Source organism: Anthonomus grandis, chromosome 2, assembly GCF_022605725.1.
Source record: "Anthonomus grandis grandis chromosome 2, icAntGran1.3, whole genome shotgun sequence".
NCBI classification, from domain to species: domain Eukaryota; kingdom Metazoa; phylum Arthropoda; class Insecta; order Coleoptera; family Curculionidae; genus Anthonomus; species Anthonomus grandis.
Genome location: NC_065547.1, coordinates 17,010,981 through 17,028,066, shown reverse-complemented (window position 1 = coordinate 17,028,066; position 17,086 = coordinate 17,010,981). Strand labels below are relative to the sequence as shown.

The following is a 17,086-nucleotide window of genomic DNA, read 5'->3' as shown; positions in this document are numbered from 1 at the left end:
GTAATTTTTAGTAAAATTACCTTTACTTTCAACAAACAAGCCATTATTAATATTACAGGCAATTTTTTGTGATATTTTATGTGCAGCATAACCACATGTGTTCATGTTAAGCAAGGATTGCACTGTTGCCGTACTTAATTATAATTTTACAAATACTAGAGAATTGGTCACAAGCTATCCCGTATTTTTGCATTCATTTAGACGGAGATGGAAGAATGTTTTCTCTTGAGTGCTCTGATAATTAAATACATATAGCATTGCGAAAGATTAGTATTGTGACTCCACCTTAGCTCGCCTTCCATAAGGGAAGAGAAAGACAACGAAATACAGTATACAGTGCTTTCATTTCAAGACGATCCACCCTTAATAACTTCCTTAAAAAAAAAAAAAAAAAAAAAAAAGAAACACGACAAATTAGATATACAGGGGGACGTTTAATTATGCATTTACTGAAGTTCTGTCAATCACCTCCTCACCTCCAGCTAACCTCACTTTAATATGTCAAATGGGAACCCCCATCGTGTGATACATCATAGTAAGCAGCGTAAAATTCTCTATTCAACGGTACCACAAATGAAATCAATAAATGTGTAAGCAAATAGTTAGCGAAAATGTCTAGAAATAATGAATATTTTATTTACGTCAAACTTTGGTATTTTAAATGAATACTTTTAGTGTGGTACTTTTTTATAATACCTTATCTTATCTTACATTTTTTATAATAGATCATCAAAAAAATACAAGCAATTTAGAAGTTAAAATGTGTGGTAACAAACAGTACATTTAGTTTAAGCAAATTATTTATTTTTTTAAGTAAAGAATGTGTACCGTTATTTGCGAGAAAAAGGAGTGTCTTCTAATTTTTTGCAAAAATCTTTGCAGTCTTATAACTTTGTATGTGGATTTATTTTACTTATATTTTTTGCGAAACCTACCTAATAGGTACAAAAAAACACTGCAATACCTTACATTTTTAAGTAAGGCGTTTAAAAAGCAGGCGATTTATTTTTGTTAAAACTGTCAGTTTGACGCGTGCAGTTTTACAATTTTAGTTAAAACAGTGAGTTAATAAAATGGTGTATACGCTAGCCGAAAGAATAGAAATAATTTTTCTTTATGGAGCTCAACGATGTGCTCGCAGAACCGCGAGAGAATTTAATGAAAGGTATCAAGATAAAACCGTGAGCCATAAATACGTATTATAATTGATACGAAAATTTGAAGAGACGGGATCGATTTGCAATAAGAAAAAATATGAAAATAGAGTTGTCGATGAAGCATGCCAAGTTGAAGTACTAGGACAATTTGCTATGGATCCAACTTTGTCTATACCAAAGGCCGCAAAACTAACAAATATTTCCACTGGCTCCGTACATAAAGTTAAAAAAAAAAAAAGTTCTTTCCTTATAAAATTCACATTCTTCATGAACTCGGAGAAGATGATTTTGATAGGAGAATTCAATTTTGTGAAGTGATGTGCCAGCGAATTGACGACGATCCCCATTTATTGAAGAACATTTGCTTCAGTTACGAATCGACCTTTTTTTTAAATGGCCTGGTGAACAGACATAACTATAGATACTGGGATAATGAAAATCCGCATGTTTTTCGGGAAGGCCATACCCAATATCCCCAAAAAATTAATGTTTGGACAGGAATTTATGGGAATGAAATAATCGGGCCATTTTTTTTGGAAGAAAATTTGACTGGCGAAATTTATTTAAACCTTTTAGAAAATGCAATATACCCTTCCATCATCCAATCTATGGAAAATCAAGTAGATCAACATGGTGCTATATTATTGAATGAAAATAATATACATTTTCAGCAGGATGGAGCTCCCGCGCACTACACTTTGGTAGTTCAAGAGTGGCTTGATGAAAATTTTCGAGAAAAGTGGATTGGCAGACGTGGTGCAATCGAATGGCCTGCGCGGTCTCCGGACCTAACCCCACTAGACTTTTTTCTTTGGGGCTACTTAAAAAGCAAAGTTTATAAAACCCCACCTGAGAGTTTTGAGAATTTAAAAACTAGAATATTTCAAGAATGCAGAGAAATTAGCGAGCAGACTCTTGCCAATGTTCGTAAGGAGTTTTAAATAGGCTTTTTTATTGTCTTGCTAATAACGGCGCGCATTTTGAACATTTAATAAAATAAATTTGTTAAACTAATTAAATTTGTTTTTCTACCCCACCGATTTACACTTTAATTGCTTCTTGATCAATCAATTTTATTTTTTTTACAACCATTGATAGCATACTGAATGCCCTTTAAAATAATGTATCACACCATGGGGTAGCCATTTGACATACCAAAGTTTGGCGTAAATAAAATATTCATTATTTCTAGACATTTTCGCTAACTATTTGCTTACACACTTACCGATTTAATTTTTTTTGGTACCGTTAAATAGAGAATTTTACGCTCCTTACTATGATGTATCACACGATGGGGGTTCCCATTTGACATATTAAAGTGAGGTTAGCTGGAAGTGAGGAGGTGATTGACAGAACTTCAGTAAATGCATAATTAAACGTCCTCCTGTATATCTAATTTGACTTTTTTTTTTTTTTTTTTTTTTTTTTTTAAGAAAGGCTCTATATAAGTGTATACAGATTAAAGAGAGCAACAACAATAGGATACAAATTTATATCTAGTTGCACGTCTCTTTGGTTGTCTCTGACGGGATTAGTCATAGAGAAAATAAGAGGTTATTAATTTTATTAATTTTCTCTATAGGATTAGTAAACATCTGACTTTCGTGGGAGCTGCGTCGTTTGGCGACAAAATGTCCCAAAATATTACGCGAAAATTCAGGCATTTTTAAAATATTTATTCTAATGCGGGTTTTACAGACATGACAATGTGTAAAACCCGCATAGAATTGTAATCTTAAATTGTTTAATATGCTGTGTTTTGCATAATGAAAATGAAAGCGTTATTCTAATAAAAAATAAAATATCAACTCTGATAAAAATATAATAAAAAATCAGAAATAAAACTCTAATAAACAAACTTAACAACTTATCATTTTTTAAATAAAAGGCTCAAATAAACCGCCTTCTTTCGCTAAACAAAAACTTAACCTATCGTAAAAGCTATTTCGCACTTCCAAAAGAGTTTCAGGTAAAATGGAATTGGCACGTTCGGCAATTTTATTTCGCAACTCCTCTAAATTTGTTGGCCTACTAACATTGTCGCCCAAAATACCTGCCCAAACATTCAATTTCTGAGGATACTGGGTACGAAACTGAAAACTTCTGTGCTCGTTTTTCTGAGACCAATAACGAACAATGTAAGGATTGTGTTTGCCATGTAATGGAAAAGAAGATTCATCAGAAAACAAAATATTTTTTAAAAAATATTCGTTTTCATTTGCATTTTCCATCATGGTTTCACAAAATTCCATTCTTCGCCACTGGAGTTTTTGAATACTTGAAACATTTGTACCCATATTTTTTCCAGATACGAGCAACAGTTTTATTCCTAATTCCCAGTTCCTCTCCAACACTTCTAGTGGACCGTGTCGAATCAAGTTCTAGGGTACTGCAAACTATTTCTTCCCGCCGTTCTATATCCTGGACCAATTCAACAGGTGGTTCTTGTCGTTTTGTGTGGCATTTTTTACAATCTTGAAGACAAAAAGATGTCTTAAAATTTGTAACCACATTTAAAACCGTTTTTGCACAAGGAATCGGTCTATTCTCAAATGTCACTGAAAACATTGTACTGCCGAATTGCCTCCATAAAACCATTTATTTAGTTGAACTCTTTCGGAAGGGGTATAAACAGCCATAGTGAAAAAAACACGAAAATAACGCTCAAAAATTATTAATGCAACGTGCAGTAACACAGCAAAGTGAGGTCTGCTGACTCCCGGTTCAAAAAATAAAAACGAAAAATTCCGCCGCCTGCAAGCCGCAACCAAGCGGTGTTGCCATTATTTTGGGTAATACGTAGCTCACGATAACACGATCTGTATGTAAATTTCCGCAGACTCATCAATATGTCATATTCACACAAATAATCAGTGTCAAGTAAAAATTAAAATTTGTTACAATTTATGTTCTGGGTCACATTTAGGGGTATATCAGTAGTCCAATCGGTCAGATCTAGGTCAGAGTCATTACAGGAAGTATTAATTTGATTTTTAATATTTGACATAAAAAAAGTACTTACTACGTATGAAATTGGAAATTTTTCAAACGAGTAATAAATGATTTTAATAAAAATAGATATACTGTGTCGCATGACGGAATGAGTATCAGTTGTAAGGCAACCATTATTATTTTCAAGTTTTTGCGATGCATCTAGCCAGGAAATATTTTTTTTTTAAACTTGGACAGCTTCATCATTTGGTCCTTTAATTGGTGTACACCATTTATTTCTTTTTATATTTGCTTTTGAGATACTAGTGTTATTTACTATATCCCACCAATGCCTGATAATTTCTAAAAAGTCAGCAGTACTGTTAAAGCCAAATTCTTTTAAGGTTGAAATAGTTGAATAATGACAAGTATTATCTGCAAGGAAAACTTTTTGAACTTCTAAAACATTTGAAAATACTATTTTATAATTAAGTTTAAATGCTTTTTTAATTACCATGTTTTTTTCCCTGTCATATACAACTTCTACCTGGTCAAATTTTACAGTTGAGAAATTATCAAAATCAGGAAATACAAACTTTTTTAACTTCCGCCAATTATTAATTACATTTTTAAATATATGCACAAAATCAAAGGTTGCAAAAATCTTACTATGAGGATTTGGAAAAAAACCACTATTGTAAGTTAAATTATTGAAAATTGATTGGTAAAACCATTTTTTTGGGCCAAAGAGATCACATTTCTTGTAATAGGAACCATTTCTGCCCCTTTAATTTGACTTACTGGTAAAAGCTATACAATTTCAAAAAAATGTCCACAAGATGTACAAATCATAAATGCTAAGACGGTCGATGCTAAAGAATTGTTATTTAAAACAACACTAATAAGACTTTTCCCCTATAGTCTAGTCTTTTAGTAGTGACACATCAAAGCTAAAAGAAAGATACTGTAGGTACCTAGGTAACATAGATGACATTACTATAGCTGATGGGCAATAACGTTTTTACTTTAAAATAAGTAGTCAAAGTAATTAAGTTATTTGGTCTATTAAAAGTATTACTCTGAGACCACCTACTTAATTTCAATTCGAAAGGTAAAATCCATTTTAGGTTTGGGGCAACTCATTTTTTTTTTAAAGATTTTAACTTATAGGTCGCTATCTATTGATATTTGATTAATAATATTTATATAAGCATCTTTCAAGTTTAAAGTATAGAAATATAGTTTTGTATCCCCAACAATTTTTACATTCGACGGGTTAGATATTAGAATTTTTTGGGAATAATTACTCATAAGATGTTAAAAATTTGTTATGAAATCAAGTTGCTCAAAGACTTCATTGGCAAGTTCATTACATTTACCTCACTCAGTTGTCCCAAAATGACCTAAAATGGTTTTTGCCTTTCGAATTGAAATTAAGTAGGTGGTTTCAACACTTTCAACTCGAAAATCTATTAACTAGGTATAAGTCTTCTGATTATTGTGAGCTCAATAAACGATACTCTTTATCTGTACAGAAGTTTCATGACTTCATTAACCAAAGTTCAGATTTCTTAAAAAAGGCATTAAATTTATTGGAAAGTTCTGATTTACACAACTTAGAGGATGAAAAAGATAGTGACATTACTTGTAATCGAGTAATACTTTTACTTATTTTAAAGCAAAAACGTTATTGCCTATCAACTATAGTAATGTCTTTTATGTTATATATTATATCCCCTTGCGCATATGAATTGCTTAGAGATTATTTTAATATACCCACCAAGGCACCAAGAGGTACCTACAATATCTTCCTTTTAGCTTTGATGTGTCACCAAATTCTGACTTAAATAAAACTAACGACACCACTAATTATTTAAACATTGTATCCACTTCTTTAGCACCGACTAAGAGAGTTGTTATTATTTATTAATTGATGAAATTTATATCACTAAAAGAATAGACTATACGGGAAAAAGTCTAATAATGCATTCATATAATTACTAACGGCGCCTATACATATTTGAAACAATAAATCAATCACATAAATAAAATATTATCATTTGTAAATAAAGCAAAATCAAAATTGAACGTCCATCTCGGCAGAGCCGCGCTTTCAAAGCGTAAACGGATTCAACAAAACAGATCCGAATCTCCCAATGTACAGTAGCGGCCAAAAGTAGAGAAACTTTTGATTATTTTTAAAAAAATATTGATAGATTACTTTTTAAAAATATATTTTATTGTTTTAGGTGGAACACAAATACAACATAAAAAATAAATAACTAGTGTATAAGAAAATTATTTATAAACCCACAAAAAATTTTTTTTTTATTTTTTAAGCGGTCAAAAGTAGAGAAACTTAAGCAAAATATTACAAATACTTAAAATAAACCTAATATTTGGTAGCAAAACCTTTGTTCTTAATAACTTCTGCACATCTTCTGGGCATCGACTCCAACAATTTTACAATTTTTTCTTCTGGTATTTCCTGCCAGGCCTGCGATAATGCGCAAAACAGTTCTTCTTTGTTTTTAAATTTTTCGGGATATTTACGCCTAACATCTAACTCCAATTGTTCCCATAGGTTTTCAATGGGATTTAAGTCGGGGCTTTGTGGAGGCCAGGCTAAAACGTTGAGCTGTTCCTCCGCAAAAAAAATCTTTAACAATTTTAGCTGTATGTTTAGGATCATTATCCTGTTGAAATTTCCAAATGAGTGGAAGGTTTTCTTCGGCGTAAGGTATCATATGATTCTTGAGGATCTGTAAATATTGATATCTGTCCATAATACCCTCAACTTTTATTAGCGGACCTAGTCCATGCCCAGAAAAAGAACCCCATACCATGACATTACCTCCACCATGTTTTATGGTTGGCCTAGTGTATTTAGGATTGAATCTTTGATGTGGGGGACGCCTTACATACTTTATTCCATCCGACCCAAATAAATTAAATTTACTTTCATCGGACCAAAGTATGTTTTTCCATTGGTTATAAGTCCAAGTGGAATGTTCTCTAGCAAATTTTAAACGAGCATGCCGATTTTTCTTGGAAATGAATGGTTTCTTTGCCGGTCGTCTGGCTTGGAGGTTTCCTTCGCCTAAGCGTCTTCTTATGGAACGGATGGATAGTGAAATGGAAGGGTTTCCTTTCTTAATATCCACGGCAGTAAAGAAAGGATTTTTTTGGGAACATCTTCTTATTACTTTATCATCTGAAGGAGTAGTCTTTCGCGGCCTTCCGGTCTTAGGTTTAATTAAAGAACCTCCACGTTCTTTGTACATCTTGATTTGTTTAGATATAACACTTTTATTAAGCTTTAAATCAATTGCAATTTGATTTTGTTTCAATCCATCTTGATATTTTTTTATAATTAGTTCTTTTAACCGAACTGACAAATGAATACCTCGTGGCATCTTACTCGACTAATACTAACACACGACTAAAATATTATTCTCTTTATTCAAAAACTGTTTGTTTAGGAATGATCGGAAAAAAAGTTTCTCTACTTATGGCCGCAAAAAAATGAAAAATATTTTGGTATTTTCGTCATGTGTTAAAGAATGTTTTTATTTTTATATCATTATAAGTAACTTAAGGTACCCAATGATTTAGTGATGAAATTAAAACTTTTTATTTAACCTATTAATTAATTTTTTAAAAAATTAAAAGTTTCTCTACATTTGGCCGCTACTGTATGTATTCAACATTCTAAGACCTCCAGTTTCCAACTAAAGGGAGCTTTAAATTTTTTCCCACTAAACTATAACTTAATGCTTAAAACGTATGACACTCGGTTTATACACGATGAATACGAACTTTTTTCATTTCGTGTGCACAGTGGTACAAAAAAGAAATGTTTACATCTGTTTCTTTCGGGTGGTTCTTTTATCTTGTGACTTTATCACTCTACAAGAACTTTTGCATATCTGCAGCTGAGTACTACATCCGTCTTTCTCGCGCGAAGAAAATTGGTGAACAGAGACAAAGACTCAAGATATGAACAACGCGATACAAAGAGAGATCCGGTTAATTTTTATCGCAAGTTATGTTATCCATACAATCTTAAATACCAAAAAAGGTAATAAAACTTCCCTCTACATTGTATCTAAAAATCCCACTGATGTATTAAACCCTTGTTTTGTTTTTGGCTACCAATTTGACAGCACTCCAGTAGGGTGTTAGGAGGCTTACTTTAGAATCTGACAGCTATTAACGTCAACTGTCATGTCAACTATAATCTGTCAATGTCAGTTGTCAGTGTACCCATATACAGTGAGGGACAAAAGTATTGGCACATATTGATTTTTATTAAAATTCGTATCTGTCCTCTTAAGCTACTAGACCTATTACATTTAAATATTTTCTAATTTAAAGTGTATAAGAGCATTCGTTTCTTAATATTTAATGCAAATTTAATAAATAAAGGCTTTACAAAAGAACCCATATTAAAATTCTATCAAAAATCCCATGGACAAAAGTATTGGCACACATGTTTGTTTACAAAGTGTTTAAAAATAGGTGCCTTGTATGTGAGAATTTTCCTTCGCTTGTCCTTGATATAATTACAACAATGTACAACAATGTAGTATCCGTGAATCATGTTTCTCGGCACGACGTTCAGAGCAAAAAATGTTTATTTTGCATTATTGTTGGCCTGCCTTATCGCTGGGAATTCATTCCGTTTTGTCGTGTTCGAGGTACGCGTCGAAATTCTTTTTGACTTAAAAATGCCTAAACGTAAAATAAGTGAGGGAAAAAAGTGTGAAGTGAGGAAACTTAACAAAAAACTCAAGAAAATACAGGATAAGCTACGACTACTGGATTCAAGCGATTCGTCTTTTACGTCATCTAGCGAATCTTCAGGTAATAAAAATGGCTTAATTGCCTTTAAATAATGGAGAAGGAAATCGCGCGATTTCATTAATCTTCTCTGGCAGCATGCGCTTGCCAAATCAAGGGTTATAACACGCGTTATACCATTATAAACAAAAGCATTATATGAAACCTTATAATTGAGAGTGAAATCGCGCGATTTCAGTAATCTCAGGCAACAAGCGTTCGCCAAAAGACTTTAATAAACTGATAAGGTTTTTTGTCGCCCGTTTAGGTTCGTCTTCGGACGTAGAACCCAATAATGAAGAAATCCAGATCATACCTCAAACGGAGACAGCACCAGAACAGATTGAAGTAGATTTTGACTTCTTTGGCAGCAAGCCGCTGGACGAGGCACAAATCGGTGTAGCAATACACAACGAGATTGCAGTACGCTGGAGTGCAGTGCTACAATCGGGGTTAACCAGTGCACAAAGAAGTGACATTACAGAAAAATACAAAATTCCCGAAAATTGTCTACAATTGCTACCTCCAAAAACAAATGATGAAATACAACCATGTCTTCCCGATGGGGTTCTTAAACATGACAAATTCGTTACAGCGTTGCAGTTACAGCTAGCTCACGGCCTCTCAGCCATCGCAACAATAATAAACAAAAATTTGCCAGTCGCAGAACAGGCTAACGACACAAAAGTTTTGGGGGAAGCATGTCAAATTTTTGCAAATGTCCATAATGCGCTTTCAATTCATAGAAAGTACAAAATTTTGCCGCATTTACATCCTGATTGTGCTAAAGTGGCCAAAAACATAAAAATGGATAACAACCTGTTTGGAAAAGATTTTCATGAAGTTTTCAAAAACGACCAAGCTCTAAAAAAATCAAGTGCTGTCTTGAAGAAGAGAGCCTCAACTGCCATGACTGCGACCGCTGGAACTTCTGGACTTCAGCAGAAATACCGTCAGTCTTTAAACTACCAGCGCCCCCAATACAAAGGGAAATTCAAAGAAGGAGTGAGGAGAGAGGAGATGCTGCCGAGGGAAAGAAGCAAATGGAACCAGCGGAAGGAACAACAGTACCATCAACGCAGGAAGTAGGCGGTTCGAATAAGGTAACTAAATACAGGCCGATTAAATAAATTTTCACAAGCGTGGAAAAATATTACCCAAAACAAAGTAGTCTTAAACTGGGTTCAGGGAATAAATCTCCCCTTTCATTCAAAGCCTAAACAACTGCGGGAGCCTAAAAATTACATAGAAAAGGGTCAAATTAAAGATTATGAGAGTTCTATAAAAAACCTAATAAAAATTGGGGCTATTTCAAAATGTCTCCCAACAAAAAATCAATATTTATCGCCTTATTTTATAAGAAAAAAACCAAATGGAGAAAATAGGTTTATATTAAATTTGAAAAAACTTAACAACTATATGGAAGCTCCGCATTTCAAATTAGAAGACCATAGAACAGTGTTAAGACTGTTGCACCATAATAATTATTTAGCAAAAATTGACCTCAAGGACGCTTATTTTTTACTGTCAATGCAGAAAAAATATCGAAAATACCTAAGATTTAAATTCAGGAATGTCATGTATGAGTTTAACTCACTTCCATTTGGTTTAAGCGTAGCCCCATTCATTTTCACCAAAATAATGAAGCAAGTTGCAGGATTTCTAAGGAAATTAAATATTCTATTAATTTTCTATCTTGATGATATTTTACTTCTGGCAGATAGTAAGTCACAATGTATAAAAAATATAAAAACTACAACACAATTGCTAGAAAACTTAGGTTTTATAATCAATATTAACAAAAGCGTATTACAGCCAGAACAGACAATTAACTTTTTTGGGTTTTCTTTTAATTCAGCAAGCTTAAAAATTTCATTACCAGAAAAAAATATATATTCAATAAAACAAAAAATTAAGCAATTTAAAAGGAAAATCCAATGCACTGTAAGAGTTTTTGCACAGTTATTAGGGAAATTAGTAGCGTCATGTCCAGCAACAAAATACGGGTTTGCTCATTTAAAAATTTTGGAAATAATTAAGCACTCAGCTATTCGAAGTGATTATCAAAATTACAATAAGAAAATGGAAATTTGCGACTCAATAAGAAATGAATTATCATGGTGGGAAAATAATATAGGGAAAGGCCAAGATATAAAACCACATCAATTTAAATTAGAAATCTTTTCAGATGCTTCACCTACAGGTTGGGGTGCCTTCTGTGGAAAAAATACTTTTCATGGGTTTTGGGACAAAAATGAATCTCAAATGCACATAAATTACTTAGAAATAAAAGCGGCATATTATGCACTAAGTTCATTAACGAAAAATAAAACTAACATACGGATCTTACTGAGAATTGATAATCAAACCGCTATTTCTTGCATAAATCGAGGGGGTAGTGTCAGATTTCACCATCTGAATGATGCTACAAGACTTATCTGGGAATGGTGTGAAAACAAAAACATATCAATATTTGCAAGTTACATTACGTCATCAGAAAATTTTAAAGCGGACAAAGAATCTAGATCGTTATCGATCGACACGGAGTATCAATTAAATCTTTACGCTTTTACGAAAATTATTCAAAATTTCGGGGAACCAGAAATAGATTTATTCGCCTCAAGAATTAATAATAAATGTAAAAAATATATATCTTGGTTTCCCGATCCAAGCTCATTTTCAGTCGATGCATTCACAATTTCATGGACCGCATGTTATTTTTACGCTTTTCCGCCTTTTTCGTGCATTCCTCGAGTCTTAGAAAAAATTATTGAGGAAAAAGCACTAGGTATAATGGTTGTACCAAATTGGCCCTCGCAACCCTGGTTTCCTATCTTCCAAAAACTTTTAACTGAAGATCCGATATATTTTAAACCTAATCCTAGCCTCCTTTTATCTCCTTTTAGGACCAGCCATCCGCTATGCAAGGAACTTTCCCTGGTGGCAGGGAAATTGTCAGGGTCGCTTATCAAATAAAAGGAATTCCGGCGACAGCGATACCAACAATGATCAATTCCTTATCAGAAGGCACCTTAAAGCAATATTCCAATTGTTTTAAAAAATACTGGGAGTTTTGCAATGAAAGGCAATATATAAACCCATTTATTTACAGTATAGGTAGATATTTAGAATTCTTAGAACATGCATTAAATAAAGGAATGTCTTATTCTGTCATTAATTCTTATAGGTCGGCTTTAAATCTTATATTTTCGCCGAAAGAACAAGACTTAAAATGCATTAATAGGTTTCTCAAGGGTGTAGCAAATATAAGACCGCCGGAGCCGAAATATTCGTACATCTGGAATCCGGATTCGGTACTAGCAGTTTTGAAAACGTGGTACCCATTAAATTCCTTGAATATCGAAAAACTAACCTATAAACTTACTTTTCTAATGGCAATTGCATCCGCCAGTAGAGTACAAACTTTAACTAAAATAAAAATCGGTAACATATTAAAGAATGAAAATAAAATAGAAATAAAAATTTCAGATAGAATTAAAACATCAGCCCCCAATAAAATCCAACCAGTTTTAATATTCCCATTCTTTAATGAAACACCAGAGTTATGCGTGGCACACACTATAGAGGCTTATCTAGAAAAAACTGCACAGTTTAGGAATAATAACGAATCACTGATCCTAACACATAAAAGACCATTTCACCCAGCAACCTCACAAACCATAAGTCGATGGCTGAAAACAGTATTAAAATTAGGAGGAATTGACACTACAGTTTTTTCTGGTCAAAGCACTCGACACGCATCAGCTTCCGCTGCTTCCAGGAAAGGGGTGAATATTGACCTCATACGTCATACGGCCGGGTGGACGCCGTCCTCCAATACATTTTTCAAATTCTATAATAGACCCTTAATTAAACCCAGAGAAGAATTTGCTAAAACGGTGCTAACCACCGAAAAATAATGTTGCATAAGATTATTAAAATTCATCCTTATTGGAACAAGCCTTACATATTATTAATAATAATATTTAGTCTAGGGTTATATAAGTATTTATATAATGTACATATAAAACTTTAGGTTTAAGGATCCAATATATGTAGGTACATAGGAACATACCAATGTTGCAGATTAATTTAGTATAGGTATAAGTGTTAATTGTTAAATGCCAATAATTACTTAAAAGATGCATTTACGCATTTATATAAGAAATCTTATATTATTACTATTACTCACTTCATAAGTTTATTAAAATAATACATGTCATAACCAGGTACAATTTGTTAGATAAATTAAAATTTCGCCACTACAAAATTGCCTTTGACTCTAAACATCTACATTGTTGTAATTATATCAAGGACAAGCGAAGGAAAATTATAAGATCAATCGACTTACCTGAAGGAAGATTGATATTAATTTTCCGAGCTTGTCCGTAGATATAATTACAAACCCTCCCACCACTTCCAAGCACCCAGAAGCAATTTTGTCCACCAACCAACGCCAACGGAATGAATTCCCAGCGATAAGGCAGGCCAACAATAATGCAAAATAAACATTTTTTGCTCTGAACGTCGTGCCGAGAAACATGATTCACGGATACTACATTGTTGTACATTGTTGTAATTATATCTACGGACAAGCTCGGAAAATTAATATCAATCTTCCTTCAGGTAAGTCGATTGATCTTATAATTTTGAAGCAGTTTTTTTACATTCTTTAACCAAATATTTATATGAAGTAAAATATTTTTTAGGTTTAGTGCTTATTTTAAGTGCATACATTGCAAATATGTGTCGCAAAGGCCAAGAAACGACGGAATCCGAGCGAAAAATAATTGTACAGCAGCGAAAAAAGGGTAAATCGTATTCAGCGATTGCCCAAATTGTAAAGAAAAGTCGATTTACCGTGCGTAGTGTCTTAAAAAGGTTTGAAACTGCAGAAAATTTCAAAAATAAGCCTAGAACTAGACATCCGCCAAAGTTAACGGAGAGGCAAGAGAGAAAAATTGTGAATAAAATTAAGCAAAATCCTCGAACTAGCGCTTCTGAAATTGCGGCTATATTGACAGAAGAAGATCATCAAGAATCAAGAAGCATCAACGTGAGCTCAAAAACAGTACGAAGAGTTCTTCATAGGGCTGAATATAGTGCCAGAGTAGCTCGGAATAAACCATTTATTAATAAGGTTAACCAAAAAAAGCGTCTTGAATTTGCGAATGCACACTTTTATCAAGATAATATATTTTGGGACAAAGTAATATTCTTTGATGAAAGTAAATTCAACATTTTTCATTCAGATGGGAAAGTGACTGTGTGGAGGAAGCCCAATTGTGAACTAGATGCACAAAATCTGCATAAAACTGTGAAACATGGTGGTGGTAGTGCACTAGTGTGGGGCTGTATGTCATCGGGAGGGGTCAGAAATCTGGTTTTTATAGATGGTATTATGGACAAAAATGTATATTTAAATATTCTAAAAAAAACTTAAGAGCTAGTGCGGAACAACTTAATTTGGCAAATGATTATTACTTTCAACAGGACAACGATCCGAAACATACAGCCTATTTAGTCAAGCAGTGGATTGCGTTTAATGTCCCTCATACTTTAAATATACTTCCTCAATTTTCAGATGTCAACCCGATCGAAAATCTTTGGAGTGAGCTAGGAAAACGAATAAGGAAACACCATATTTCCAGTAAGGAAGAGCTTAAACGTGTTTTGCTGCAAGAATGGAATAGTTTTGAGCCTGTCATACGCAAAAGCTGGTCCATTCAATGAGAAGGAGACTCACTCATATTATAAAAAGAAAAGGAGGTCCTACAAAATATTAGAAATGGGATTAAATTTTATTTTTATTTGGTGTGCCAATAGTTATGTCCATTTTAAATAGAATGTAATTTTTATTTTTTGTTGTGCTCTCGTTATGCTTAAGGAAATCTGTTTTATTTTACATTATTACGTATTATTGTACTAAATCTTTTATATGTTTTTAGTTAGATAGTTATTATTGGGTTACATAAATATAGTAAACATTAATAAATTACTTTATAAAATTATGGTGTGCCAATACTTTTGTCCCTCACTGTATATAACTTTTCAATAGTGGGTAAAAAAAGTTTTTTAATGGATTTCTTTGATATATGGCTATAAGACGTTATAAATAATAAAACAAAATTTTTTCTAGCTTTAAACCTTACCCCAAAATAGTTTCCTACAGTTCCCAGAAAGGAACATATTGCCTTTAAAGAAATGGCGAAGGCGCCACCCCGAAGTATAGGCGACCGACGAAACACTGCTTAAACTTTCACTATATGGCGGTACCACCACTGTTTCAATATTCAGTTCACTATTCAGTCAATATTTGAATTGTAGATGGCGCAGCTGGGTGTCGAATGGTACGATTCGCCTTTTTCCTCCTGTAAAAGGTATTATGAGTAATATAAAAGTGATTATTTAATATGTTTTTGTAATGGAAGAATGTTATGGAGCGATTTGATACGGTTTGAAGGCTGCCGGGAAGTGAGAGGGATTATTTAAATATTTGCAGATTCTACGATTTCTGAGGATTTATACAGGGTGAACCAGTATTACACGATCAATAACAAAATCAAATGCCAAGGTATAGTCCGCCTTGGTACAGGTTAATTAATTGGTAAAAAATCCTTAATTTGGGTCATTAAAAAAACTTAAAAAAAAAACATAATAAATATTGGTTATTGGCTATAAAAATTTTAATGTTTTACACCTAAACCAACTAAATAACTCAATTTCCTGTGGAAAGTTAATGTGACAATAGTGTGTGTTTTCATGCGAAAAAAAATCACATGAATATTCAACACTTTGATTACAGACTATTTGGTATAAACTCATAGATTAGCAGCTTTCACTATGCCTAAATTATTATTATACAGATAATTAAAAGGTTGTTTAGTGATATAAATTTTACGAAAAAAATGGTCCCATGACATGTACACGACATACAATTACGTTCATTGTTATCTAAAAACTCGGTAATTTGATAATTTTCCAAATTGTTTAACTAAATTGATCGTTTGTTTCACATCGTTTTTGCTGTAGGTACATTATATGAATAACAGTTTAATTATGCATTGAAATGAGTTTTTCTGGTTATGTAAAATGTCTGTTTTTTTTTTTTAAACTTGGTGGTTTTTTTAGTCCATTTTTTTACAAAATAACTTCTTTCTATGGAAAACCTACTTTAGTATGTGAGTTCATGAAGGAAGCAAATTGTTGAAATTGTTTTGTTTTTTTAAATATTAAATAGAATAATTTTCTTTTCAAAACTTAGTTTTTTCTTTATAAACCAGGGCTGAAAGTGATAAAAAAAGGGAAGAAGGAGAAAATCTATAGGGAAAAGAAAAGAATATAACAAAAATGCAACGGAAAATAAATACTTTACTATGGTAAATTTTCTCAATACATTTTACATTACAATATCTTTTATATATATAATCATCATTGACTCCTAAATTACTCCGATTTTCTTGACACACCCTCTATATAAATAGTTTTTATGATATGACGTATCAAAATTAGAGGCTATGCCTAGTTCGGAAATCATGCATATTAAATAAAAAAAATAATAAATTTTTCTTTTATTTAATTAGTTGCACAATTAGTCCTTTGTTGTGGAACGAATAGCAATTTTAGTTGTCGAAACCGATTACGCAGCAATATGCCTAAAATATCAAAACAAAAATTATTGTTTATAAGAAACCGTATCAGTGCACTATTATATATTATTATTATTTAATTGTGTGCCAAGGTAATTAGTTTTTATTGATATTGATGGTTTATAATTTATAGAGAGTGACATTTTTCAAGCAGGCATAGTAATTTCTTATTTCTTTCAAAGTATGTAAATGAATTATTGTTGTAAAAAAAAAAATCATCAGCGTTTGCCCCCCCCCCCCCAAAATACAAAAAAAAATATAAAAAGAAAATAATTTGCCTGTGCTATAAAATAATGTAATATAGTCCTCTAATTATGCAAAAAAAATTTATTAAATTGTAGACATATTTAGGCCCCCCGCCAGCTCTTCGCCTATTTTGTATCTATAAATAAACAGATACAATAAATCTCCCTCTGGATAGTGGCTAGTTTTAATAAATTCTTCAATTTCTTCATCAGACAGATGTCATTGGTGGCTCTGTTACTTTGCACTCTTGCCAATTTATTA

At 32.6% G+C, this 17,086-nt stretch overlaps 2 protein-coding genes across 6 annotated transcripts in view; one reads left to right on the top strand and one right to left on the bottom strand.

The window, feature by feature from the left end:
• Positions 1 to 17,086, bottom strand: part of LOC126733619 (scavenger receptor class B member 1) — a 154,179-nt gene that overhangs the window by 125,995 nt on the left and 11,098 nt on the right. Inside the window, exon 2 of the mRNA XM_050437002.1 lies at positions 15,083 to 15,301. Coding sequence (XP_050292959.1) covers positions 15,083 to 15,119 — 37 coding nt within the window. The 5' untranslated portion in view covers positions 15,120 to 15,301. The remainder of the gene's footprint in view (positions 1 to 15,082; positions 15,302 to 17,086) is intronic.
• LOC126733621 (uncharacterized) lies at positions 8,688 to 14,932 on the top strand. 5 transcript variants are annotated; one of them, XR_007659792.1, is made up of 4 exons: positions 8,688 to 8,954; positions 9,199 to 10,033; positions 11,837 to 13,556; positions 13,640 to 14,932. XR_007659792.1 is itself a non-coding variant. In XM_050437006.1 (3 exons), exons 1-2 carry the CDS (start codon positions 8,690 to 8,692, stop codon positions 10,017 to 10,019), a joined length of 1,086 nt encoding a protein of 361 aa, XP_050292963.1. In that variant the 5' UTR covers positions 8,688 to 8,689; the 3' UTR covers positions 10,020 to 10,033; positions 14,515 to 14,932. The 5 variants fall into 4 exon arrangements, 4 of the variants coding, with proteins under 4 accessions (XP_050292963.1, XP_050292962.1, XP_050292960.1 ...); XM_050437006.1 differs by lacking the exon at positions 11,837 to 13,556 and having other exon boundaries at positions 14,515 to 14,932; XM_050437005.1 differs by lacking the exon at positions 13,640 to 14,932 and having other exon boundaries at positions 11,837 to 12,372.